We start from the raw sequence: 26185 nt of genomic DNA on the forward strand, positions 1-26185 counted from the left end.
CTGGGGTCAGGTGTGGGACTGTGGCTGGTAAGAACAGATCAAATAGGGTGGCCCTCACCCCTTCCCTACCCACCTGGGCAGGGTCTCTGCTGCTCTTCCCCCGCAGGCCCCAAGGGCACAGAGAACATTAAAGCTTAAAGGATTGCCCCCTGGCCCTGGCATATCTCCCAAGACTGTTCTCCAAAATACACCTGGGCCCTCCTCCTTACCCCTTACTAAACCACAGAACCCTCCCCTCCCTGAGCCACCATTCTCTTGCAGATACCCCCCGCCTCACCCCTCCCACAACCCCCCCACTCGTTTCAGGGAGCCCCAGTTCTCCCCAAGCCTACCTCCCATTCCGGAAACCATAAACCCTTCTCTGGGTTCCCACCCCACTCCCGGTGCCCCTCTCCTTACAGTGAATCCCCATTCCCAACAAAGCCCTCTTCAAGTTAATGAGCCCCCTTGCTGAGCTATAATCACCTCCCTAAACTCCCATTTCCTTCAAGGGTCTCTCTTCCCCACCCCCACTTCAATTCCGGGGCACACAACCCTTTATTGCCCTTCCTTCCATCTCAAGGAGAGCCCTAATCCCTTCCACTGAATAATCCCCCTACTGCCCTTCCCTCTCTGACACCTCCTTTGCAACTCCCCCATCTGAGCCCTCAGCCCTCTTCACTGGCCCCCTCCTCTGCCCAGCCGGCCTCACCTGGATAGCCTTCCCAAGTCTCTTCCGCTTCCTCAGCAGCCACTGAACACACACATTTTCTCCCTGCAGGAGATTCTTGGGGCTGGAAACAAGCTTTGGCCTCCCCCACTGGTTCCTGTGATGCCACCTACTCCTTCCAACCAGCCTCCATCCTGCCCCAGAGTGAGCTTGCCAAAGCCCCCTCCCCTTCGCAAACTTGGTGTCTACTCCCAACAGACTTAACTATGTGGGGCTCCTGCCCCCTGCCCCGCTCTCACACGTTCTGCTCCTCCGGGAACAAAGTGCCCCTCCTGGACCCACTTCCAGCACCATACTGGATTGTCAGTTTGAGGGGAGTGTTGATCTCTTTGCCTTCACCATGCAGGAGAGTAAGGACAGTGCCTTCATGTGATTCTTGGGGACTCATGGAGGGGCCTTGGTGGGTGGACGACCCTTCACATCCAGCACAGAGGCTGCAGTTTTAGGGATGGTTACCTGCCCCTGTCTGAATCCTCTGGCCTCCTCTTTCAGACAGGGGTGCCCAGAAGGTTGGGGGGCGGGGATCTGTCTCCCTCTCAGAGGGGGGGTTCCTCTGATTCTCCCAAAGCCTGGGCCTTGCTGGTTGGGTCAGGAAGGGTGGGCAGAGTGGAGCTGGCTCTTGGCATCTCCCCGAGCTTCAGCAGGGAGGGACACAGAAGCCTTTTGGACAGACCTTTAACATATAATAAGTCTTTAGGAAAAGCTGCTTGCTAAAGACCAGGCAGCCCAAAGTGGGCATTATTTGGTCAAGGGCAGCCAGGAACTCCCCAAGGTCAGGGAGTGGGGAACAGCTCAACTCTTCTGGGTCCACCAGAAATAGGCACAGGGTTAGAGTTGTCTTTTTCCAAAGTTTACAAAAGCTGGGAGGAAATCCAGAACCAGCATTTGGGGTTTGGAGTGGAAAGGGAAAAGCAGAGAAAGAAATATTGGGGTTACTGACCTTGTACTCTGGAGTTTGTAGAGGCAGATGCAGGTGAGTTGGGGCAAAATGGGGGCCAGGCAATAGGGTGAACCAAAGATACACAAACGGGGTACTTTAGTCCTTGATGGAAAGGCCGTGTCCCACAGGGGTTTTGGGCTTAGGATGGAACCAGTGTCTCAAAGACAGGTGTCCCTGAACCAGAGTAGAACTGTGGGGGCCCAGAGGCTGGGGAGACACAGGACAAATGAAGGGGCTAAAGTCACAGATGTTGGATGTAGGGTGACACGAGGGGGTCTAGAGGCAGGGGAGACCCATGACCTGACTCATAATGGGGGTTCCTCGGGGAGAACAGGGGTCCTAGAGGCAGGCATCCCTACACTTTGAAAATGGTGGTCCAGGGGCAGGGGAAACCAGGGGACATAAAAAAGGGCCCAGAAAAAGGGAGACCTGGGACTTGGGACAGAACAGGGGTCTCAGAGTGAGGGGAGACCCAGGACCTAGGGCAAAATGAGGAGCTAAGAGGCAGAATCCCCTGCACCTGGGACAGACCAGGGGCCAGGAAGCCCTAGGGTGCAGACTGGGGAGGCTAACTGAGGCAGGGAGACCCAGGGTCTGGAGTGGAATGGGGGTGGGGGAGTCCAGATGCAAAGGTGATTCAGATCTCAGGCAGAAGGGAAAACTAAGAGGAAGGGAAACACATGGCGCTATTTCAACTCCTCTGGGGAACCAGTGGCTGGTGACAAAACCCAGGCATGCCCCTTCCATTCCATCCACACTCACTCACCCCCTTTCACAAGACACGAGGTGTGTGTGGTTTTTTTTTTTTTTTTTTTTTTTTTTTGCTTTTTTCATTTCTTTTTAATACAAACTTGGATCTTTGGGTGTGTCCTGCCAACAGAAAACAACAACAACAACAGAAGAGAAAACCCAAAAGAGTGAAAAATAAGAAAGAAAAAAAAAAAAAAAAGCTCCCGCAAGAGGTTCTTCTCCCTCCCCCCCACCATGCGAATTTGCACACCACGGGACCACAGCAGGTTTACAGAATGCAATATACAATCCACGATTTATAATAAAACAGTATATACAATAAATAGGATATTGTTCATTTTTGTCAAACGACCTGTAGATAAATTTCTCAGTGCATACTTGCAGGGGCTCTGGACACCTTGAGGCCCCGCTCGCAACCTCTTGCACACGCTCTCTCTCTCGCTCTCGCTCTCTCTCTCTCTTTTTTTTGTCTTTTTCTAAAACTGTGTTTTGTTTTTAAGTTTTGTACATTTTTAAAAAGTATTTACAATTGCTGGTTTTGTGCAGAAAGGGCTCACCTTGGGCTTCTGCGTGGAGGAGATGGGCAGGGAGGGGTGGGGGGAAGGTGGGGCTGCAGGGGGTGCAGGTGGGGTGGGGCTGGAGGCAGAGGGGCAGGCGCTTCTGCCAGAGGATGATGTGGACACTGGGAGGGGTCTTGGCGTTGGTTTTTCTGAAAGCTGCAAAGAAACACAAAAGAAGAGGCAGAAGTCAGTGGCAAGCAGATACTGAGCTCTGAGAACAGAGAGGCTCAGAGTGGGACCCCCAACTAGTTCCTACCAGGATTCTGGGAGAAGCTAACCCCATTCTTCCTTCTCCCAGAAACTCCAAACAGCCCCCCACGAGACTTTGGACTGCTTCTGGCCTTCTCTGAGCTCACTTTTCCCATCTGTACAATCAGTATGTGGTCCAAAGCCTATCCCAATGACAAGTACAGGATGTATCAGGGAAAGAGTCAGGGTTCCAGGCAGTGTAATTTGTTAAGAACTTGGTCTCTCAAGCCAGACACAGCTGAGTTCAAAAGCTAGCACCACCATTTAATAGCTCTATGACCTTGGGCAAGTTGGTACATCTCTCTGTGAGCATCAGTTTATTCATCTGTAAAATGGGGATAACTATCCCATAGGTTTGTTGGGAGGATTCAGTGGTTTAAGGCAGATTAAGCCTCGTACATAACTGCACAATACATGATACCAATTACTAGTCATTCCTATTTTCCTGGGGCCTGGGCCAGCTAGGTTCTCAAAGCCTGGGTTTCCTCATGTAGCAATGAGTTTTGTAATTCCTCCAACCTAGGCTGTTCTGAGAAATGACATAAAGGGGAAGAAGACAGGGCCTTAGCACAGCACAGGTGTGAGCCACAGCTTCTATTTCCTCTAAATCCAACCCTCTCCCCAGCCCCTAACCAGTACCATTCTGTTGCTTAGAGAGGTGAGGAGGAAGTCTGTGAATAAAGGAATGAAGGAATTGCCCAACACAATACCATCTGTGTCGGGCTGCTCCCTGCTTTCCTGAAGCTCAGGAACTCCCAAGTCTGCAGTACCTACAATCACCTGACACTGGAGGGCTGAAGTACCTCCTTTCCCCAGAAGGTAGAATTATGTTTGTGGGGCCCTGACTTCCCTATCCAGACCCCAGCTTTGCTGGGATGAGCTGGAAGGTGTCCAGAGGGACAGGGATGAGTGACCATCCCACCAGAATTCAGGGACAGGGTGGAGGTGCTAAAACTGCCTTCTAAGACTCCTCAGCAAGCCAGTCTGCCCTCCCCCACCCCTGCAGGAACCCAGTAGCCACAGAAAGCCTTTCCTCCCGTGTCCTCTTTCTTGGCTTCCCTTCCTAACAGGGCCACATTTAAATTCTGCTCAGCCTCGGCTGCTGTCTGCTGGGCAGTCAGCCCTGAGGAAGACTTTTGTCCTGAGGCTGGACTTGCCAGGACTCCCCCAAGGCCAGGGGACCAAGGTGGACTCCCTCGAAGTACAAGGTGGGCGCAGCACCCCACCTGGTGTCTCAGCCCAGGTGGCAAGCAGAGGTTTGAGAGGGAGGGCATCTTTGTTAAGCTGCCAGGCCTTCTGAAGGTGAGGGGAGGATGGTTAAGAGGTATACCCGTTAGTGTGACAGCTGTATTACAACTGGGGTGACTAGGGCAGAGAGTACAGTTGGGATGGATGTCAATTGTCCACAGGGAGGGTGTTAAACAGGAACAGCTGTAGAATAAGCAGGGTATCCATTAGGGGGCAGGTCTGTTGGATCTGGAAGGACAGGTTCAGCTGGAGGGCTGGGGCACCTATCTGTAGGACAGCTTTATTGCAGTTGAAGAACAGCTGCTAAGCTAAGGAACCTGTTGGGGTGACAGGTATAGTGTGCTGAGGAGACAAGTGAGGGGGAGACTTAGAACAGACTGCTCCAAGCCATTTAGCAAGTGGATTGTACTGAACCCCCCCTCCCTTGCTCCCCATAAGGGCCCCCGGGGCAGGCTGGGAGCCTCCTCACAAATCCCTGTCACCCCCACCCCCTCCAGCCCATAGTCACTGCCAGTGACCCTCTCCAAGCCAGGTCTCCATGGTGATCTCAGCCCAGCAGGCAGCTCCTGCCAGAACCATTCTCATGGTGCCGGCGGCCAGGCAGCAGGGAGGCTTTCTCACCCTCTGCTAAGCCATCACAGTCTCACCTTCCTCCTTCCACAGCCCTCCCCAGCTTTCATGACTTGGCCAGAATCTGGGGGATGATGGGGGATGGGAAGAGAACCAAATCTAGAGCCAGGGAGAAGGGAGAATGCCTGTGGCTATGCAGAACCCTGACCTCACTAGGTTCAACTCTCCACAAAACAGAACTAATGATCATGTGCCAGGTGGCCCAGTGCTGGGTACTGGAGACAAAGCAGAGAACAAAACAGACCTGGTCCCTGCCCATGAGGGGCTCACAGAGCAGAGAGAAAAGCAAAGCAGACCCCAAACCAGGCAATTGTGACGATGCAGGGAGGTGAGGGCTGTGCCAAGAAAAGCCTCAGGGTGCTCAGGGTGCACAAAGCAGCACCCAGCCCAGCCTTGGCGGAGAGACTGTGGCTCCTCTACTCACTGCTGAGTGCAGTGCCCTGCATATGCTGGGGTCAAGAATGTCTGCTGACTGAACGACAGAGCGACGACTGGTCTAAGTCCGATCAGTGTGTCAAGGTCCAGCTCAGGTCGTGCACACCTCCTGGACGCTTCCTTTAGACCACTCTGTTACCATAGCTACCGGTGCACTTGTCCTTCGCTTCCCAGCTCCTCCAGGGCAGACCTGTGTGTGGTACCTCTCTATTCCCAACGCCAGCATGTGCCTGATGCCCCAGGACACCAGCCATTGTTCATGAGACTTAACCTTTTAGTGCCTCCATAATGTATGACCACAGTCACATGCCACTGAGTCCTCACGCTCTAGCAGTTTTACCATCTGAGGTACCAGGGCACTGAATGGTCTCTGCCTATCAGTGGGGGCAGGCTCTGGGGGCACTCCAAAGTGCTGCCGATCATGTTGTCTGGAGAGAGCTGCTCACCCCACACATTCCATATTCATTTAAGCAACCAGCAAACATGTATTCACACCCACTAGCTGCCAAACCAGGAACTAAGGTCTAACCACCCCCTCCAGAAGGGGGCCTCAACATCAAACAAGGCAGTGGAGCTGACGGCAGAGATTGTATGGGAACTGAGGCTGATTTGCTGTGTGACCTAGGGCAAGTCCTTTCCCTCTCTGGGCTTCAGTTTCTACACAAAATAAGGGGGTTGAACAGGTAATGGGGAAATATCGTTGGGCACTGAGAGTACCCCAAAGACAAAGGGGTCAGAGGCAAACCACAGCTCTCTAAAGGCTGATCCCCCTTCTGACATTCTCAGGCAAAGTCAGGCCAGCGAGTCCCTCAAATGTGGAGAGGAAACTGCTTCCCTTGGGGCTCAGACCACACCTGACAGATGGAGACACACTGATAGGTGAGGCTTCCCATTGGGGATGGGCAGGCTGTGGGTTGTGGGTGTACGGCTCCCCTCCCCACTCCCGGGGTTTTTCCAAAATCTGTGTCCACCAGAGCTGCTCTTAAACTCTAGTTCTGCCAGTCATTCCCTCCTTAGGGATCTTAACCCCAACCGCCCCTATTGCTGGGTGGTCATAGAGAAGGATGCTAATGGGCCCAAACAGGGTTCACATCCATTGTCGCCCGCCAAACTTGTGTGACCATGTGCATATCTCCTACCTCTCAGAGCCTCACACTGCTTACCTGTCCTGGGAAGAGGCTATCCCCTCTCTAGCCTCCTGATTGGTGATACCTGTGTAAAGACGGGTGTTACCGATGGGTATGTATTAGGATGTGACTGGAGTGGAGGCTGAGGAAAGGGCAAGAACAGTGGGACGGGGTGATTCCCCAAGGGCCCTTCCTGGCTCTACCATGCTGTGCTTCCCTGCCAGGATGGCTGTGCGTCTTTGGGCGAGTCCCTTTCCTTCTCTGTAAACTGGCAGGGCTGTACTTGGAGATCTCCAAAAACCCAGTTAGCCCTGAGAGCTTGAATTGGTTTATTTACACACCCCTCCCCTGCTCCACTTTTAGGAGTGTATCTGATGACAGTGGGGCTCAAGACTCGTCTTCTACCCATTCCACAACATTTAACCTTTCCTCTCACAATTCTCTCTAGTCTACATGCTCTTCTTTGACTCAAGGGAAAAAAAAAACCCTGACCCTGAATAGTCCCAGGCATGATGAGACACTGGGGAGGGAGATGGGGACAGTGCACAGAGATGAGTAACTGGCCTAAAGGAGCTGATGGCATGGAGAGGACATTCCCAGGAAGGGCTGTCATGGATGCATGAAGGGCTGGAGATTAATTGGGCCTGGGAAAGACCCTGGAATGCTTCTTGGAGGAGGTGATGCCTGAGTGAAAGATAGGAACTGACAGGTGGGAGATGGATGGTATGTAAGAAAGGGCAGCGCAGGCCAGGAAACAGCTAGAGCAAAAGCACAGGTTATACTGAGGAAAGTCCCCTCCCCGCAAAGCTCGCTTCTGATTCCACAGTCCAGGGCTGGAAAGGGAGGGTGTGTGAGAAAGTGGCCAGGGCTTAAAAGAAGACTTGAATACCCAGAATACCAGGCTAGGAAGTTGGGGGCTTCATTTTGTAGGGAAGGAAGCTCGAGGGGGAGGATGCAATCAAAAGACGTTAAGCCATGGAGTCAAAGGAGCAGACGTGTCTTAACCAATTAATCCAGTAAATATTTGGCGGAATCCAGACACCATGCACTGAAGAAAAGCACTCTGGTGGCCACGAGGGGGGGAATGGACTTGGGCAGAGGGTGGACAGATGTTGGCCAGAGACCTGGAAGGTGCTGGGTTCTGACCCAGGTGACTTGAGCTGGGGCTACAGCTTCCGAAACCTCGTATTTCTTCAAGATCCATTGTTTTTTTTTTACCTCCAGGAAGCTCTTGCTGCCTGCCCTGCTCATGGTTCCCAAGGGTGGTCTCTGGTATTTCTGGTGGGAGCATTTCAGTCTCTCCCATGGAGAGTGATGCCCACATATACGCTTTTAATGAACATCTGTTTATAGGCTGCAAACTCCATGAGGGCAGGACACTGCTTATCTTGTTCAGTGGTACCCTCAGCACCAGCTGCAGTGCCTGGCCTAGAAAAGTTGGCTGGTTCATGTGCAGTGAACACAGAATTAACCTACTTGCCCCTGCCCTCCAGCAAAAACAGAGGGCACTATGGCAGCAAAAGTTATTATGACAAAGGTGGCAAATCTGCCAGGGGAAAAATTATGGCTTATTACAGAGTCATAGGAAATCTTTTTCAGATTATCTGCACTGGGAGAGAGGACTGGTGTGCCTAACAGTGTGGACAGGGATTCTAGCTGCCCTTGGTCCTGATGCTCATTAGGCTTTGGGTCCCTTAGGGTGGGGCCTGTGACTTACCTTGTCTGGGGCCCCTTAGGGAGGACTCAGCCTAGTTGCTAAGGCAAAGACCTACGGGGCATTTCATCTCCTGCCAAAAGCCCCAAACCCACACTAGATACAAGATCCTTTTTCCTAGGAGAGAAGCAGGGAGAGCAGGTGACGGAGGGCTGGCTACAGAGTCCTAAGCAAGCAGGAAAGGGTTAGGGGTGTGTGACTCACACAGGTTTTTATCTGCCCCCCATTTACTAGCCACTGATTACGTGCTTCCTATGTGCCAGGGACTGGGCTAAATGCTCACGGGTAATCTCATTTAATTCTCATAAAAGACGCTGCAAGGTGATGTGACTCACCAGGTCACAGAGCTGGTATGGGATGGAATCAGGCTCTGCACAGAGGCCTGTCTGTGCCGACAGGCACGCTCTTAGCTCACCCTCCCCACCCCCCAGTTTCAGGGCCTTGCTCCCTTGGGTTCTCCTTCCAGGTCCACAGGGATATGGGGAGATGGCAGAGGAGCGTGAGAGGGCATGTTCACGAAGAGATTAGATTTCCAGGAAATGAGGGCTCAGAACAAGAAGGCCTGGCCTGAAAATGGCTGCGGAAGAGGCAAGAGACAGGACTGGAGGGGAAGACAGCCTCAGGGAGTGGGAAGAGGAGCTCAGAAGAAGCAGGGCGGGACTGGCTGACCCCTGACGTGAGGGCCTCTTGCTCAGAGCCAGAGGCAAGATCAAGTGACCTCTTGAGGCTTCAAGACGCAAAGAGACAAAGCCCAGAGCAGCTGGGGCCTGGCCCAGGTCCGGGCATGCCTGCTGACCCTGGCTGGATGGTGGCCTTGGAAACTTGCTTTCTGCTCTAGTCAGGCCCCAGCTGGTGTAACCTTGGAGGACCTGTGACATTTCTCTTGGCCTCAGGTCCAGGCCTGAGAGGGAATAGGAAGGAGAGGGAGGACTCGAGATTCCTGAACACCTTGGAGGGCTCTTTCTACCCTCCCACCCTGTTCCCAGGGTCTGGTAGCACCGATCTTCAGCCATGAGGGCCCAACGTGGAGCCAGTCTGTCTGGCTCTTGCTTTCCATTTAAGGGACTAGAGAAAATGTCTGCCTGGGCCCAGGGGCCCCGCACCCTTTTCCTTCTCTGTCCCATTAGCTCAGCTCCCAGACCAGTCTGGTCCCACATTTCCCACTCTGGCTCTTCTGAGCTTTCCTCGTCTAATTCCCATTGGGATGTGACCTACCCTTGCCCACAGTTCCCTCTGCCTGGAATGCCCTTCCCCCATTCTCCACGTGTCCAAATCTTATCTATTCTTCAAGGTCAAGTGCAAGTGCAGCTTCTTCTACAGAACCTCAAAATCCATTTAAAATGTCAGACCCAGAAACAGTCGTAGGGAACATCCAACCAATCTGTTCTTTTCCAGGTGAGGAAATCGGGGATGTGGGGTGGAGAAGGAGCAGCGTGGCAGAGTATGCAGCTTGGGGGTGGGGAGCAGTACTGGGTTCAAATGCTGGCACCACCATTTACTAACTGTAGATCCCCTGGGCAAGGTTCACAGCTGCACCTGTTTCCTCAACTCACAGATTGAGGGTGGGGGGCTCACCTCCCAGGCTGAAGGGTCAGTAAAGTGGGCCCAGCACAAGATGAGTCCTTTTTCTCACCAAAGGGGAACAGAAATGACTTCTGACCCCAACACCCATCTTCCTGGTGCACAAGCTTTGTTTCTCCTTGCCTCCGAGTACCTGCAACTTTCCACCAGGTGTTTTCAGGTTCTTTGTGTACTTGTTTTAGCTTCCTGGAGTGGAAGCTAACCTCTGAGGCAGGGACCAAGGCTGCTTTGTCTCCCCCTGCCTGGCACTGAGATGGGCATGGAAGGGTTCAAGATGTGAGGGTGAGCTGAATGATTGCTTCTCCAGGGCTCAGCATCAAAAGTGCTCACAGCCTGTTGGTGAATGAGCGCGTCAACGTCCTCTCTGCTTAAGCCCTCTAATGACGTGAGGCTCCCTCTGTCAACTCTTCTTCCTCACCATTCTGTTTCCCTATATCCCAACCCTTCCTCATTCCTACAATAATTTTAATCAGTGCTTGGAACTGGAGGGTTGTCCTAGGTGAGGGAGCTGGTGTGCCATCTTAGATAAAGGGAGACCTCCCTATCACCACCTTGGTCCAAGCCTCCATCAGTGCTTGGCTGGACTACTGCAGTTGGTCTCCCTTCTTCACCACTCATGCTGCTCCACTGTGACCTTTGGCATATCCCAGCTGAGGGCTCACCTCAGTGGTTCCCTATTTGTCTTGGAATAAAGTTCAAACTCCTTCCAGAGGCCCTGCATGACCTGGCCCTGCCTGTCTGGTCCCCTCACTCAGTGTCACTATCTTTCCATCAGTTCCTCAAAGCTGAGCTCCTTCCTGCCTCAGGGCTCTACCCACTGCTGTTCCCTCTTCCCAGAATGCTTTTCCCACTCCCTGTCTAGCTAACACCCCCATATTCTTGAAGCATCAGCTTCAGGATCTGGTCAGCCTGCTATAGGCTCTCATGGCTTCCTAGCTTTTCTTCTCTTGCAGTCCTTCCTATCGTGATCTTTACCAAATGCTTTGCATTATTCTGTTTACTGTCTTTCTCTCTCAACTGGACTCTCCCTGAGGACCAGGATGTCATTTATGGTGTTCACTGTGGTGCCTCCCAATGCCTCGCACGTAGTGAGTACTGGACAGATGTTTCTGGAACAACTGAATGCATTGGTTTGAGGATAGTGCTGTCAACTCCCAGCTCTGAGTGGGGAGCAGGGCCAGAATGTGGGGCTGGATTGCGTCCCAGTTCCTCCTGCGTTCAGGCCTCACTGGTGGTTCCATTATGTGTCTCACTGAGCTGTGACCTGCCCAAACACCCAGCTCCCACACCCATTTATTTTCCCACCCAGAGCCTGGGAGGAATGGTTTTTGGATTATTTCACATTTCTGACTATCCATGAGACATCTCCCCTCTAGTGAGAAGGATCAAGAGTTTGACATTTTAAACCCTAAGCAGCTTCTCCTTGGTCTGCTTCAGCTCTGCGGCTCTACTGCTTGCAATGAGGCACACAGGAGCGGAAGGCCATTTTAATCTTGGCCTGGCTTCATTAGGAGGAAAAATATGCTGCCAAAAAAAAAAAAACTTTGGTCCATTGTCTATGCCATGCAGAGTTGCAAGAGCCTAAGAGATTATCAAAGGCAATTTCCTTGAACAGATGGGGAAATAGAGGCTGGAGTAGGGGTGTGTGTGGGGGGGAAGCTTGGTCAAGGACAAATAGCAAGTTGATGGCCAACTGGGAAATTGTCCTTCCCCGGGCCGCCTCTCTCCCATGTGCTGCCCTTTGCCACGTTTAGGTACCAAGGAGCTGATGTCAGGCAGAGAAAGGGTAAGGAGTTTCCACTGACATGGCTTTAGGATCCTGAGTCGATTTGGCCTTGAACAGGCTCCCTAGAGCAGGGACGGGGTTTTCCAGTAGCCCTCTTATTCCTTCTCCAAGAAGAGACACTCCCAGGAGGCTGTGGTGGCAGCAGAGGTGAAAGGTGAAGGGCTCAGACAGGCTCCCAGGCCACTCCACCACCACCTACCATGTCTGAGCCAATTCTGTGACAGGTCTGTGGTCCAAAAGTGGGATCTGATGGGCCAGTTATGGCCGTATTTCTGGAGCAGGTTGTTCATCAAGAAAATGATTTCTCCCACCCCCTCCCCTTTTACCATTTTGGAGACATTTTCTCTCTTTTATTTTCCTTTTTTTAAACACAAAATGCTGAGAATACTAAACTGTGACTCTTAACTACTGAGGTCACAGTGCCTAATAAAAACAGCTAAACATCTAGCAATATTTAACTGAGTCTTGGGAAAGCATTTGGCTTCAGGAAAGGGACTGGCTTTTTCTAGGCAGGAAAAATCCCGCCTGGGGATAGACCCACTGGCTGCAGGTTCCCAGCACCCATTCTCCACTTCGGGATCCCTACCCCACATGCCCAACCACACTGAACCTACCTCAAGCCAAAGATGTTGAAAAATAGCCTTTGGGGGGTACCGTGGAAGACCAGGAAAGGAAACACTGGGCCATTTTGTGAAGTCATTGCAGAGTGTATGACTAGACATACTGGCTACACCTTTAGCCTGGCCCTTGCCAGACTGCCTCTTACACTAAATGAAGCTCCTCCTAGGGAAACAAGGGAGCCCAGCAGGGTTGGTACCCTGGACCCTGGCAGATAACTAAGCAACCTACTTCTCCCTTCGCTTGTCTCACATAGGGCAATGCAAATGCCCTCCCTCCCAAGAGGTCAAGTGGTGTTTCCTGGGACTCAGGTGGTGCCTGCCCAGGATCTAGCATGGATGAGGGAAATAAATGCTTGACGAACCAAACTAGACGGGCCCATCCAGTCTATGGTTCTCTAGCCATTTTAATAATAGGGCCCCCTGACCATCCAAGGCCCATGCTGGGTTCTCCACACAAGCAACCTATCTCCTCCCTAAGTACTGTTCCCAACATTTAATTCCAGACCCCTTCCTAAAGTCCAAATCCCTGTTGTCAGGTTCTCAATCTTGTCCTTAAATCCTTCCTGCTCATCACTGTACCTCTTTCCCTTGGCCACGCTCTAATATCCTCATGCCTCCCACCCCTCAGGCCTCTGCCCACTATACCCACATCCCCAGACTCACCCAGGAATAAAACCTCGAGGTCCAGTCGGCACTTCAGTTGGCACTACAGGGAGGTGACGGTGAATGTGTCCTCAGGGTGAGGTTCCGCCATGGGCCCCAGGAAGCCGCTCTTGGGGCCCCCACCCAGGCCGGGATGCGCCTGCGGCATAAAGCCTGGATACCTGTAGGCGGTATCCTGCAGGGGCAGCAGCGAGTCCCTCGGCACGGGAGACAGGGTCAAGTCACTAAGGAGCGGGCAGCCATAGCCAGCAGCAGCTGCAGCGGGGCCACGGGGTGGACCGGGCGGCCGGGCCATCTCCAGTGGCTCCTTGTCGGCCTTGGGCGTGGCCGGTGGGCTAGCCAGGTGTGGGGCACTGAGGCACGCGGCCTCCGTCCTGCCCAGGAAGTCAGCCAGCAGCCCCGTACCCACCTTGCTTTCATAGGGTGGGCTGCGTGCAGCTGAGCCTGGAGGGTACCAATATGCTGTGCCCTTGCAGCTGGGGGAGTCATAGTGGGGCTGGCCCAGCGTCAGGTCCCGGCAGCTCAGGTGGGCCTGGGCTGCAGCCGCATGGCCCAGGCTGGCTCCCTGGAGCCCGTGCTTGAGGGGCTCACAGGCAGCCAGTTTTGTGGGTGGCGGCCGCAGCTCTTCCTTGAAGCCCAGTGTGGGTGAGCATGTGGGTGAGTATGCCTTCTGCAGGCCAGCATCAAACACTGTGGGAGGGTGTGCCAGTGGCGGGAAATGCTTGCCATCCAGCTCAGGGGCACCCAGGCTGGGTGAGTCGCAGTGGAAGCCTTGGCCGAAGGTGCCGTCAGATGGCGTGGACGGGTTCATAGAGTAAGGTCCCATGAAGTCACAGGGGTCTCGCTCGCCCACGCCAAAGGCCCTTGACTGTGAGGGCAGTGGTGACATGCTGCTGTCCCCACTGTAGTAGTCCAGGCCAAGGTCTGGGCTGTCCTGGAACAGCGGGTTGACCGGCTGTGGCTTGGGGATGAACTTGGCTTTGGCTGCCGCGCCACCCCGCTCTTTCTTGGCTGAGCAGGCCCCCCCGCCCCGTCCGCCCCGTGGCTGCCGGGGCCCAGTGCTCCGTTTGGATGGGTAGCCAGAGGCAGTGGCTGAGGCGGATGATGGGAAGCCCAGATGTGAGGCCTCGAACAAGTCGACCTTCTTCCGCCGTCCACGACCCGGCTTGGAGCTGCTCTGAAAGAGGACGCTCTGGTTCCAGTTGTAGCCGGGGGCAGATGATGCCTCATTCCAGTCCATCATAAGTTTTTCCAGGCTGGACAGGCTCGACTGGCCCTCACTGCTCGAGGCCTCACTGTTGGCACGCCTAAAACCGCCTCCCACTGGCTGATTGAACTGGGTGCTGTCGGAAGATGACTCTGAGAAGGTCTCAGACACGGCTGTCTGCTGCTTCACCTTCTGTGGCGTGTAGTTGGAGATGTCCAGGATCACGTTGGGCTCACTGACGTGGCAGTCGAAACCGGGATTGTAGAGCTGACTGAAGGCCTCTGAGGCCCAGTCTAGGCCTCCATAGCCCTGCCGGAAAGGCCACTGAGAAGCCCCCGCAAACTGCCGACAGTTCTCAGGCGAGGGCTGGAAGGAGGAGGAAGAGGAGGAGGCGGCAGAGGCGGCGGAGGTGGCAGAGGCTGTAGTGCCCTTGGGCACCATGTAGCCACCGGGCGAGACAGTGCTGGCCCGGCTGTCACAGCGCAGGGGTGTGGGGGCTGAACCAGAGAAGGCAGCCCCCTCAGAGCTGTTGAAGAAGGAGGCCTTGCTTGGTGGCAGGCAGGGGCCACCAGAAGGAGGTGGGGCGTAGCCAGCGCTGTGGGCACTGCTGGGCGAGGCAGGCAGGCTGTTGCCGCTGCCATAGGCAAAGCTGCAGTCCTTGCTGTTAGCACAGTCCTGACCCGTAAAGGGCTTTGCTGGGGCGAATACACTCTGTCCAGCCCCATAGCCACTGTACTGGGGAGGGTAGGTGTTGGTGGGTGGGTGAGTGGTAGGTGAGCGGGCCACGGCTGAAGATGGGGGAGCCAGCTTCGGGAAGGTCTCGGCTGCCCGGCAGTCTGAAGTGGCTGGGGTTATCCCGTAGCTTGCTGCCCGGCCTGGTGGGAAGGTCTGGCGAGCGGGCAGGACAGATTGGAAGGAGGGGTCTGCCCCAGCCCCACTGCTGCCCACTGCCACTGGGCTGGCCTTAGCTCCTCGGCTGGGGAAGGTGGTCAGGCCCCGCTGGGCAGGCAGGGCACTTGTTGGGGGCCCTGCATAGTTGCCTGATGCCTTCCGGGATTCAGGGCGCGAGGCTGAGAGGGCAAAGTCCAAGAGGTCAGAGGAGTCATCTGAATCGAGTAGGGAGCGAAAATATCCGGTGAAGAGGTTTTGGCGCTCCTGGCTGAGCTCAGTCTGGCCCGCAGGTGTGCCTGTGCTGTAGTAGCTGCCACGGCCTGAAGCCCCACTCTCTAGCCCAGTGGAGGCAAAGGCCCGGGCCTCGGTCCCCTGGAACCCACAGTTTCGGCCAGCTTGCCCACCTGGGTGCCCATGGTGAGGGGCCCAGCCACCACCCTTGTCCCCGGCCCACTCAGCGCCGGCCTCCCCAAAGCCTGGGCCGCTGGGCACCTGCTCTGGGAACAGAGTCCCATTCTTCCGGGAACGCCTTTTGCGCTTGGGCTTCCCAGTCACGGCATCCACCTCCCCTCGGCCCCGTTTGCGGGGGTGCCCCAACTCAGTGAGGCCAGGGCCCCCCATCCCAGCAGCTGCCACTGTCACCACCTTCTTTTTCTTGCCAATGCCCTCAAAGAAGTCACTGAAGGAGCATCGGGCTGCCTTGGCTGCATGGCCCCCACCCCGGCCACCAAAACCGCCTGCTTTGCCACCACGCCGCCGGAAGCCCTGCACTCGATGCAAGAAGTGGGAGATGCTCTGGGTGTCAGGTGCCTGATGCACTGACTCGGGCTCACTGGGTGTCCAGCAGCGGGGCGGTGAGCACCGCCCGGCACATTGGCTCTGGCGGTTCAGAAAGGCCAGCTTGGCAAGGACGTCTGAGTACTCGGCCTTGCTGTCGTTGGCGTCTGCGGCGTAGGATGGCTGGGGAGATGCCAGCTTCTGCTTCCGCCGCCGCCGTTTCTTCACCTCCGGCATCGCCATGGTGGCTGCTGCCACGGTGGCTGCCTCGGCTGCCACCACAGCTGGTTCCTTGGGCTTGCCAGGACCCAGCAGCAGGTTCTTAGGAGGACGGCCACGCTTACGCTTGAGAATAATGGGCATCTCGCCTGGCGGGAAGACCACCACCACGTTCCGTCCGTTGTTCTTCATCTTCAGCAGCGGGGTGGGCTCAGCTGACACGCGCAGGCCCAGCTCCTTGCCCTCCACACTCAGGCTGCTGCTCAAGGACGATACCTTGTATGTGGTCTTGTTACGCCGTCCCAGTGATACAGGGATCTTAGCCATCTTCACCACCATGCGCCGCACACCCCGGCACTTGCTTTTGCGGGTAGGGACCATTGGGATCTGGGAAGATTCTGGCTCCAGCTCTGGGACTGGGACTGGGCCTGGGCCTGGCAGGGCAGGAGGTGGTGGAGGCGGTGGTGGCGGGGGCTCGGCCAGGGTGGCAGCCAGCCCTGTGGGCATAGGCAGGGGCAGCAGGCGGCCCTCAGGTCCAGCATCTGCCTTGCGCCCCCGACCGGCTTTCCGCCGGCGACACAGGATCTTTGGCCTATCAGTGCGCCGCAAGGCGTACTTGGGGTGACCCTCAGGCCCAGGGGGGCCATGGGGCGAGCACAAGTCCAGGCGCAAGGGCTCAGCCAGTGGGCAGGGCCCTAGGGGCTGCTGGGGCTCCAGACGGCGTCCGGGGACATCAAGCAACTTGGGTAGGGGGTCAAGTGCCTGAGGGTCAAGAAGCTGGGACTCAAGGGAGTCGGGGAGGGTATCCAGGGCCTGGAGAGCCAGGCCTGGCAGCCCCAGAGGATCAGCAAGAGGTTGCAGGGGTGGCAGCTCCAAAGCTTCCCCGAGCGGCTCTAGTGCCTGTGGGTCCAGGAAGCGGGGCTGGGGGTCCAGGAGCTGAGGCTCCGGCTCAGGCGATGGTGGCTCAAGGGCCTGGGCCTCTAGCAGCTGGGCCTCAGGGCAAGTAAGGGAGGCCAGCTCACTAAGGATGTCGGCGTCAGCGAGTTCTGAGTAATCAGGGCCGTCTGGCTCAGGCTCCGGGGGCAGACCGGTGGCCGCGGCTGTGGCTCCAGGACTATGGCCTTGGCCGGGCTGGGGACTGTCCCTAGGCTCAGGCTCAGGCTCGTAGAGGGGATGGCTGGGCCGCTCAGATTTGGCGTGGGGGGTGGCCCGCTCCTCAGGACTGCGGATGCTATTGGCCAGGCTGGGGGAAGAGAAGAAGCTGTACTGAAGGTCGCCGGGGGGCGGGGCAGGCGGGCGGCTCAGCCGGAGCCCCCCACAGTCCAGGTGCACGCCGCTGTGCTGCAGGTCCTGGGAGAGCCGCGTCAGGTCCTTCATGATGTCAATCAGCTGCACCACTGGACGCAGGCTCACCCGCCCGTTGTCCCAGCGACGTCGGGAGCTGCTGCCGTCTCCGGCGGGTGTGGGGCAGCGGGCCTGTGAGACAGGACGGGCCGCCCGAGGGGGCAGCGGGTCGTCCCCCTTGGCAAGGACTGGTGGGCGCCGGGTGCTGGGGTCCCGGCGTGGGGGTGGGCGCGGGTTCTCAGAGAAGGTGTGGGCGAAGGCCTTGTCAGGTGGGCTGGCGGGGGGCCGCGCGGGAAGCAAGGGCCGGGGGGTGGGGGGGCCGCCGGGGTAGTACTTGGGCTCCCGGAGGTAGTCAGGAGAGCTGCACACGGCACTGGAAGTCACCACCAGGCCCTGGGGCTTCACACGCATCCTGACCTTGTCCTCCGAGGGCCGCCGGGCGGGGCCGGGGCTGACATGAGGGTGCGAGAAGCCGGGACCAGGACCTGCCAGGCAGGATAGGCAGGAGGTCCCTCAATGAATACCCAACTTCTCATCAGCTCCCCACATCCTCAATGAGCTCCTGCACCCCTTTTAGTCCCCTCCCCAAGCCCAATCCACTTATTGACCGCTAGCCTCTCCCAAACCACCGCATGAACCATGAACCCCTCATGGGCCCCAGTTCCACTTATTGACAGCTCACCCCTTTTAGGCCCTAGTGGGAACAGGACACCTGCCTCTGAGAGGGAAAAACATCAGCAGGGCAGGGCGACCATTCCCGATCAAACTTAAGGAGAGGGCCAGGAAGTCCTATCCAGCGCAAGGCCTCCCTCCTTTTTGCCGCATCCCCAGGGTTCCAGGGGAACCCCAGCCACTCACCCTCGGCTCTGCCACCTGGGCTGTCACACTGGAGATCTCTGTGGGCAACAAGACAGGCAACAGGAGATCTGAATGGTCTGCCGGCCGGAGCCCACTGCCCACCTGACCTATCTACCCGCCCACTGGCCCGGTCTCCACACACCACCCCCAGCTCCCTTGATGCTCCCTCTAGCACACACACCCGGCTGACCTGGAAAAGAGATGGCCCCCGTGCCTGGGGGCTCTGCCAGTCGCTGGCTGTCAGCTGGGGGTGCTGTGGAGCAACTTCGGCCTGAGCCCAGGCCTGGGGCGTGGACAGCGCCTGGAAAGGACCATCGCAGCTCAGGTTTAGTGAGCACCTACTGCGCGCCAGGCACTGGGCTGGAAGCTGTCCAGGCATCGTTTCATTTAATTCTTCATACCAGTCCTGCGAGGTAGGGGCTATTAATAACCCCATTTTGCAGATGAAGAAATGGAGGCTCAGAGATTGAAGTAACATCATTCATTCATATACTCATTATTTATGGAGTGCCTACTTTGTACAAGGACTGGGTAGACAAACATCAGACAATCACAAATGACTTAATTATTACTGGGATAAAAGCTGCAAAGAAAAAGTGAAGAGTGGCTGAGGTCAGAGCAATCACACCAGGGAGTCACCAATAATAGCTCATACTTTGGGGACACTTTCTCTGATGCCAAACACTGGCCTAAGCACTTTCTATGGATTATTTCACCTAACCCCCCTGCAAATCTGAGACCAACATGGTTACCACCCTCGTTTTCACAGAAGAGCAAACCAGGCACTAGAAGGTTTTAAGCACAATGAGCCCAAGATTTCTGTCCTGTTTATTTCTGTGTATCTCTCAAAACCCTAATCAGCACATGGCCCACAAGTGTGTTTCAAAAAACATTTACTGAAGGGATGAATGAACGAATGAGGCACACAGAGCACTCAGCCCTGCCTTTCCCATGAGCCTCTCTTTCATTCCTCTCCAGACCCAAAAGTGTGACCCAAGAAGGAGGCTGAGGGAGGGAGGGAGACAAGAATGTAGAAAGGGACATTTTCTGACCCCTCGTCCACCTTTATCAGAAAGGCCCTCTCTGAACATACCCCCATCTCACCTATGGCCTCGGTCTAGTCCCTGCTATACCTACATTCCTAGAGCACTCTCTACTTTACCTTCACAATATTTATCACAACTGCAATCATTTACTTGTATAACTGGCTGTTCAGTGGGTCCCCCCAGAGTGTGGGCCCTTCAGGGGCAGAGATCGAGTCTGTCTTGTTTACTGCTGTATCCCCTGACCCCAGGGCCTGGGCTATGGATGCTACATAAATATTTACCAACGGACTCCCTGAGGTGGTCTGGGCAGAGCTGGGATTTAGATCCAGGCATATCCAACTTCCAAGGGAGCCTGGAGACTCAGAGCCCTGGCTGAACCACAGGAGCTGGGATCTTGGGGAGTAAGGAGCTGAATGGGCCCTACCACTGTGAGGGTCTTAAAGACTGACCCCGTCAATGCCTAGTGTGTTTGGCTCTGATCTGATCCCCAGAGCCCATCCCCCATAGATACATGGAGACTCTTACTGGCTGCCATACTGTCTGTCCATTGCTGGCCCACCCCAGGAAGACTGCACAGCTGACTAGACCAGGGACAGGATGGTGTGGATAAAGACACTCCCCCACTTCCCTTTGGTAGACACCGATTTGCAACCTACAAAGCACCACCACATATAAGACCAACTGAATCCTCATAGCAACCTGGGTGGTACAGTTTATAATGCCCGCATTACAGAGGAAATAGGCTCAGAGCAATTGTGTAACTTGCCTGAAGTCACATAGCTGCTAAGTGGCAGGATTCCTAATTCTGCCCTATGTCCAAAGCTTTCTTGCACTCCCAGCAACTCTCCTTTAGCCACTCCTGAAAGTGCTCCTTCTAGAGCTATGGTCTAATTTAAGGCTGAGAGAAACCTTAAAAATCATCTAACCCACTGGCTTCCAAACCCTGGGCCTGGGGGAGCTGTGTAACATTCCAGATACCCAGGCCCTAGTCCAGGGAAGTCTGACTCATAGATCAGAAAGGACATCTGAAAATCTGTATCTTCAATCAGCTCTTCCAGTGGGCAATGTTTTAGTGCCACCTCATGCCTCTCCCATTTTACAGATGAGGAAACTGAGACCCAAAAAGGGAAAGAGACTTTGCCCCAAGCAGAACAGCCTTCTGTCCTTCCCTCTCTGCAGGTCCCAGACCTTAGTGGCCCCTCATTGTCCCCCCTACTCAATCACTCAGGGCTCTGTTCTGTGCCTGGTTATAGACTGTGGACTGGCCCCTCGCAGACCAGGGTCTCTGCTTCAAGAAATCCCACCATTGCTCTTGCAGGAAGGACATTGGGTAACACCCTCACAAAGGAGGGAAGGAGGCTCAGACTCTGAAATCTCCACGTCTGATTTCCAATAGTATGGTTGACCCATGGCTCCTGATGCCTTCCTTGAGATGCCTACCAGAAGCCACCCTCCCTCCCTGCTCTGCAGACCTCCCACTTAGGGCCAGAGGGTGTGATCTTGGCAGAAGAGAAAAACCTCCTCCCCAGTGGTTGCTTCTGTTCCACCCACCCGTGAAGACCTTTGGGCAAGTCCTCCTGCCAGACCTCCTGACTCTGTCCACTGCTCTCTTATAGCCTCCAGGATCTGAGGGAAGCAGCTGGCTCCCCTCCTTACCACACCCAGGCAGCCATTTTCTTGGACCCCTCCCAAGGGCACCACCTATCCCATGTCTGTGAACAAAGTCTAAAGGGTCCTTCTGTCCCTCTGTCTGCTTCTGAGCCTACCCATGGGGACAGCAGGCAGCTGGGAGGGGGCTGGAGGCCCCAACCTGCTGTGCACAGTGCCGGGAAGCGCCAGCCCACATCCTTGAGTCCCCAGCCCCACCCTCCCTGCTGCGGCTGTGACCACCCCACCCCTTCCCCAGACCGCCTCCCCTCCCCCACCCGCAGCCTCCCCAGGGGAGCCAGACTGCCAGCCCCAGCTCTCACTTCCGGCCTCATGACCCTCTCTCCAGCCTGCACACTCCTCCCCCCAACACCATTTCCCTCCCAGCCAGGATTGAAGGCCCAGGGATAGCCTCAAATGGAAACACTGCATCAAAGCGGGGCTATTACTGCTGCTGTGAGACCCCCCCTAGCATCTCCCTTGAAGGCCTTTATCTCCCAGGATCTGCCCCGTCAGGAACTAAGCATCACCCCTCTCAATCTCCTTCTCTTCTGCCCCGTCCCACCCACCCAAATGTACCCCAAGATCTTTTTCTAACCCGACTCCGGCCCCAAATCATAACAAAAATAACAATAATGAAAATAATAATGGCAACTGTCACTTATTTGGCATTTAAATGGGGGCACAGAGAGGTTAAGTTATGCCCTTAAGGACAAACAGCCATGACAGAAGAGTTGAGTCTGAATTTAGGTTTGTTGGGCTCCTCTCAACCAAACTTCTTCACTGTCCAGAGAGTCAGCCCCTGTCCTGCAGCCTCCTCTCCTGCAGCAACTGTTCTATTCCCAACCACCAGTTTTAATCTTTGACTTCTAATCTACTCCCTGACAGCTTCCTCACCCCCTCCCACCTCGGTCATCCTGATGCACTACTCTCCCTTGCCACTAGGTGTCCCCTTAGAGCCACTGATGCCCCCAAGGGGAGCAAGCCCCGCCCCACCCCCTGGAGCCATCAGCCCCCCCAACAACACAACACACCCCACCCCACCCTATCCCCAGCCACACAGAGCTCCTTTGTGCAGCCCTCGCCCACCCCCTTCCTGCCAAGAGCTGGGCACCTGGCAAGCAGGTCTGTCCTAGACCCGCCCCCTGCCAGCCCCCTGCCCTGGGTGCCAGGTGTGCGGGCATCACAGCCAGCTCTGGTTGAACCCGAGGGTCACCCTGCCGGGTGGCCCTCCCTTCCTCTCTCCGAGGTCACCCAGGGACTGTGCTTCCCGCCCTGCTCCGCCCCCATCCCCTCCTGCCCTTGGCCCTTCCAGACTTCTGTCCTTGTCTTTCCTTCTGTCTCCCGGAGGACTCCCCTCCTCCAGCCCCACCAGGCCCTCCCCACAGCCTCTCACCCCCGCCCACCTCCTTCCCCAGAGAGCAACATGTTCCACCCCCCCCTCCCCGCCCAGGTCTGAAGAACTCCTCCTCCTGGAAAGTTGCTGCTGGAAAGGAAGTGACTTCAGCGATTTGGCCACAAGGCTGGGCACTGCTGAGCCCAGCTCAGCTGAAGGCTTGCCCAGCCCACCTCCAAAGCGCAAATGGAACCATGTGAACACACCACCCCCTGTGTGCACTCAGAACCCTGAACACACACTTCCCCAGTGACACACGGAGAGATGCCAGTGTATATACACACCATCCCAGTGGACCCACATATCACCACAGTGTATTCAGATTCTTATCTACACACCTCTTCAATGTACACCAGCATCCTGTATACATACACCATCCAGTGTAGCACACACAACACTCCAGTATTCCCACACCTGCACAGGACACACTGAGTTCTGCACACTCATCATACAACACACAGCCCTCAAACATCTCCTAGCTCAGTCCACTTATATCACTCTTGTATGCAGAGCCCTCCACACCTAAGGACAGAGCCCCCCCCCCCCGTACACACCTGCTTGCACGTATGCCTGTGTACTTGCACATAAGATGTCCTGTACTTTTACAGTGGGCACACACATAGCCCTGTATCCTTTTCCTCTCACGCCCAACCTTTCCACCCTTACAATCCCAGGAGGCCCCGCCCCCAGACCTCAGGCTCCAGGAATGCTCCCTTGGAAGTTGGGTGGGGTCCCCAGGCAGGCTGGGTTCTAGGGAGCTTCCTGGAGCCCTGAGGCTTCTTGTGTCAGTTCAGGGAGTTGCCTCTGCAGGGCAGGGTAGCCCCACCTGGCCTCTGTAGCTCTTGAGCCTGGGTGGGCTAATGTGGGCCAGGAGTAGGGAGGCAGATTCTGCCCCCTTTCATCCTAGGAGGGCGACCTAGCATACCTGAACTACCCAGGTCCTCTCAGCACCTCACCTTGGCTGGCCTCTCAGCTCTCTGCTTCCAGACTTCAGTCCTGGGGGTCAGCCGTACATATTAGGCACTCTGGTTTCCACCTCTGCCCTGAGTTCTGCTCATTGTCACAAACCCTTTCCCTTCCCAGTTCTCTCAGGTCATCAAAGAGCAGGGAAGAGTCCCTAGACTAGGAGGCAGGAGTCCATCGGCCTTGCTGTATACCCATGGGTCTCAGTATCCCATGTGAAATTTGAGTAAGTTTGGTTAATATATTTTGATTCTATCAAGGGCCTCTTTTTGGCCTAAGCTGGGAGGGGGGAATCCCTGCTAGGATGGGGAAGTAAGTCCCCCTGACCTCCTCCACTTCCTGCGGGTAGCCCAAGCACAGACCTGGCTTCCCCATACGTTGTTACCTACCCGAGCAGGCTGTGTAGACAGGCCCAGCTCAGCAGGAAAGGCCTGTCTTCGCCAGTGATTCCAGGGTGGTCTCCTTGGCAGCCTGAGAGTCGCCCCGAACCCGGGGCCCTCTGCACACACTTAGCAGGGCGGGCTTTGGGGTCCAGGCCGATGGGTAGTCAGGCAGGCAAGCTCCCATCTGTGGAAGCAAACACAGCACCACAGGCATAAGCATGGACACAGGGGGACCAGGAGGCCGTCTTAGATGGGGTTCATCCTTGCACACAATTAGATCAGCTCAAACCTCATTTCACTTGGGAGTTGTGAACCTTGAAACATTAGGTTCCTATTGGGAAACAGTATCTTTGTATGTGTAGGTACACACATACGCATGAACATGAATACCTACGTTATGGTGGAAAGAACCTGGTCTTGGCAGTCAGATAGTCCTTCGCTCAACCCTCACTAACTGTCTGATCTTGGGCAAGTCAGTTAACCTCGCAGGCTCTCAGTTTTCTCATCTATAAAATGGGGAGATCTTGTGAATGGGAAGGAGCACTCTGGGAAAACTTAAATGCTAACAGCCTGTTCAAAGTGATGGTGTATATAGATTTCCAGGAGGGGGTGTGTATGCAGCTGGCATTTACTCTTCTCAGCTACTGGTTATGTCTCTCGTTCTCTTTAATAGCCATAGCCCTTCTCACCACCCCCCTGCTTCCTGACCATTTGTATGCCTCCTTGAGGTCTGCACTGGAGTCCAGAGCGGGTCTTGGAACCAGGCTTCATGGGCCTCCTTGCAGGTTCTGATTGTCTGGGAATTTGTACCGTGTTTTCCCGAAAATAAGACCTAGCCAGACCATCAGCTCTAATGCTTCTTTTGAAGTAAAAATTAACATAAGACCCGGGTCTTATTTTAGTATAAGACTGGGTATAATATACTTTAATACTGGGTCTTATATTAATTTCTGCTCGAAAAGACGCATTAGAGCTGATTGTCCGGCTAGGTCTTATTTTCGGGGAAACACAATGTGTGTGTTAGAGATCCTGCCTGTATAAATGTATGTCTGTGTTGAGTTGTCTGGGTAAATACACCTACATGTGGGTTCCTAGGTTTATTTAGCCTTCTGTATGCTTCTCTGTGCATTTCTGTATGTCTGTGCAGGTACATGTGTGTTTATGAATGTACATGTATAGGACTGTGTGTTTGCTCAGTTGTGGTCTGTGTGATCAGCCGTGTGTGTGTGTGTGTGTGTGTGTGTGTGTGAGAGACACATGCATACTTGGGTTTGGTGTCTTCAGTGAGACATGTGGGTGTGTGCATCTGGGTCTATTCAGCTTTGTGCATGTCCGGCTGAGCCTGCATTTGCATGCCTGTGAGGACACAGGTGGAAGTGTGTGTGCCTATGTGTGACAAGGTGTGCCCAGCTGTGGTCAGGCTATGAGTGTGTCTGTGTATGCACACACTCTGCTTGACTCTCTGCATCCCGCTGTGTCAGGAGCAGAAGCGGCTTCTGCCTGTCTCAGAGCTCTCTGAATGTGTGTGGGGAGAGGGGTGGGGGGGAGCGGCTGATCCTCTGCTGTCCCTGCAGGTTTCCCATCTCAAGGCCTGTGACTGCGGGCACTGGTGTCACTGTGGATCAGTGTGGCCTCCCTCCTACTTGTGCATTTCTTTGGGTTTTCAGGGTCATGGTATGACAGCGTGACTGGTCACAGTGTCCTTGTGGAGCCGTTTCACCACGGATGGGTCAGCATGGGCTCATGCGTACGTCCATGCATGTGTGAGCTGTATGACCTTATATTTGTGTGTCTGTGTGTGTCCGTGGGCCCTTGTGCCGTGTCATTGTATGTCTGTGCCTGTACAGCTGTGTCAGTGTCAACATGTGTGAGAGGATCTGTGTGCCATAGTGTGCCTGTCAACCAAGGGTGCCTCAGTGTCTGTGTGGTACCTTTGTGTAACTCGTTAGTACGTGTGTGCGCATGTGAGAGGCCCTTTGTGAGACAGTGTGTGTCTGTGTCACTGTGTTTGTATGCCTGCTTCCTCTCTCTCTCTCTCTCTCTCTCTCTCTCTCTCTCTCTCTCTCTCTGTAGGAGCCAGACAGCTCCCCAAGCCTGGATTAGGGACAATTTATCCACAGGCAGAGAAGGAGAATTCCAACCTGCCAGAGTCTCCCTCCTCTGATCTGTCCCCCCTTTCCCCGTGGTTGGGTGGGCACAGAAATGCAGCCCAGCAGCTCCAAAGCCCTCAGGGAGCCCCCACCCCTGCAGCTCCCCAGAGGCCCAGGAGGGCAGAAAAGATGGAAATCTGGGTGGCTCCAGAGCCTTCCAGTGGGGGTGGACTGGCTGCCCCCATCCAGGCCCCCACAGCTCAGCTCATCTTGGCCCTGTTTTCCTACATATGGTGGTGGTGGTGGGGGGAGTCTGCATGGGGTCTGCCTGGCCCTGGGGGCTGAGGGGAAC

The 26185-nt window shown here is 55.2% G+C and overlaps 1 protein-coding gene across 12 annotated transcripts in view; it reads right to left on the reverse strand.

Moving 5' to 3' along the window:
- Window positions 1-2666: 2666 nt before the first annotated feature.
- AHDC1 (AT-hook DNA binding motif containing 1) overlaps window positions 2667-26185 on the reverse strand; it is a 64036-nt gene continuing 40517 nt past the window's right edge. For 7 of the 12 annotated variants that reach the window (XM_088790698.1, XM_088790697.1, XM_088790695.1 and 4 more), the window contains 5 exons: window positions 23750-23927; window positions 18499-18609; window positions 18309-18346; window positions 13013-17935; window positions 2667-3115 (listed from right to left, as the gene is read on the reverse strand). In XM_088790698.1, coding sequence (XP_088646824.1) covers window positions 13056-17861 — 4806 coding nt within the window. In that variant the 5' untranslated portion in view covers window positions 17862-17935; window positions 18309-18346; window positions 18499-18609; window positions 23750-23927 and the 3' untranslated portion in view covers window positions 2667-3115; window positions 13013-13055. Of the gene's footprint in view, window positions 3116-13012; window positions 17936-18308; window positions 18347-18498; window positions 18729-23749; window positions 23928-26185 lie in introns of all 12 variants that reach the window. The other 5 variants (XM_088790703.1, XM_088790701.1, XM_088790702.1 and 2 more) reach the window with 3 other exon arrangements.

This window comes from Rhinolophus sinicus, chromosome 14 (genome assembly GCF_057876585.1).
Source record: "Rhinolophus sinicus isolate RSI-liver-muscle chromosome 14, RSI-T2T, whole genome shotgun sequence".
NCBI lineage: Eukaryota > Metazoa > Chordata > Mammalia > Chiroptera > Rhinolophidae > Rhinolophus > Rhinolophus sinicus.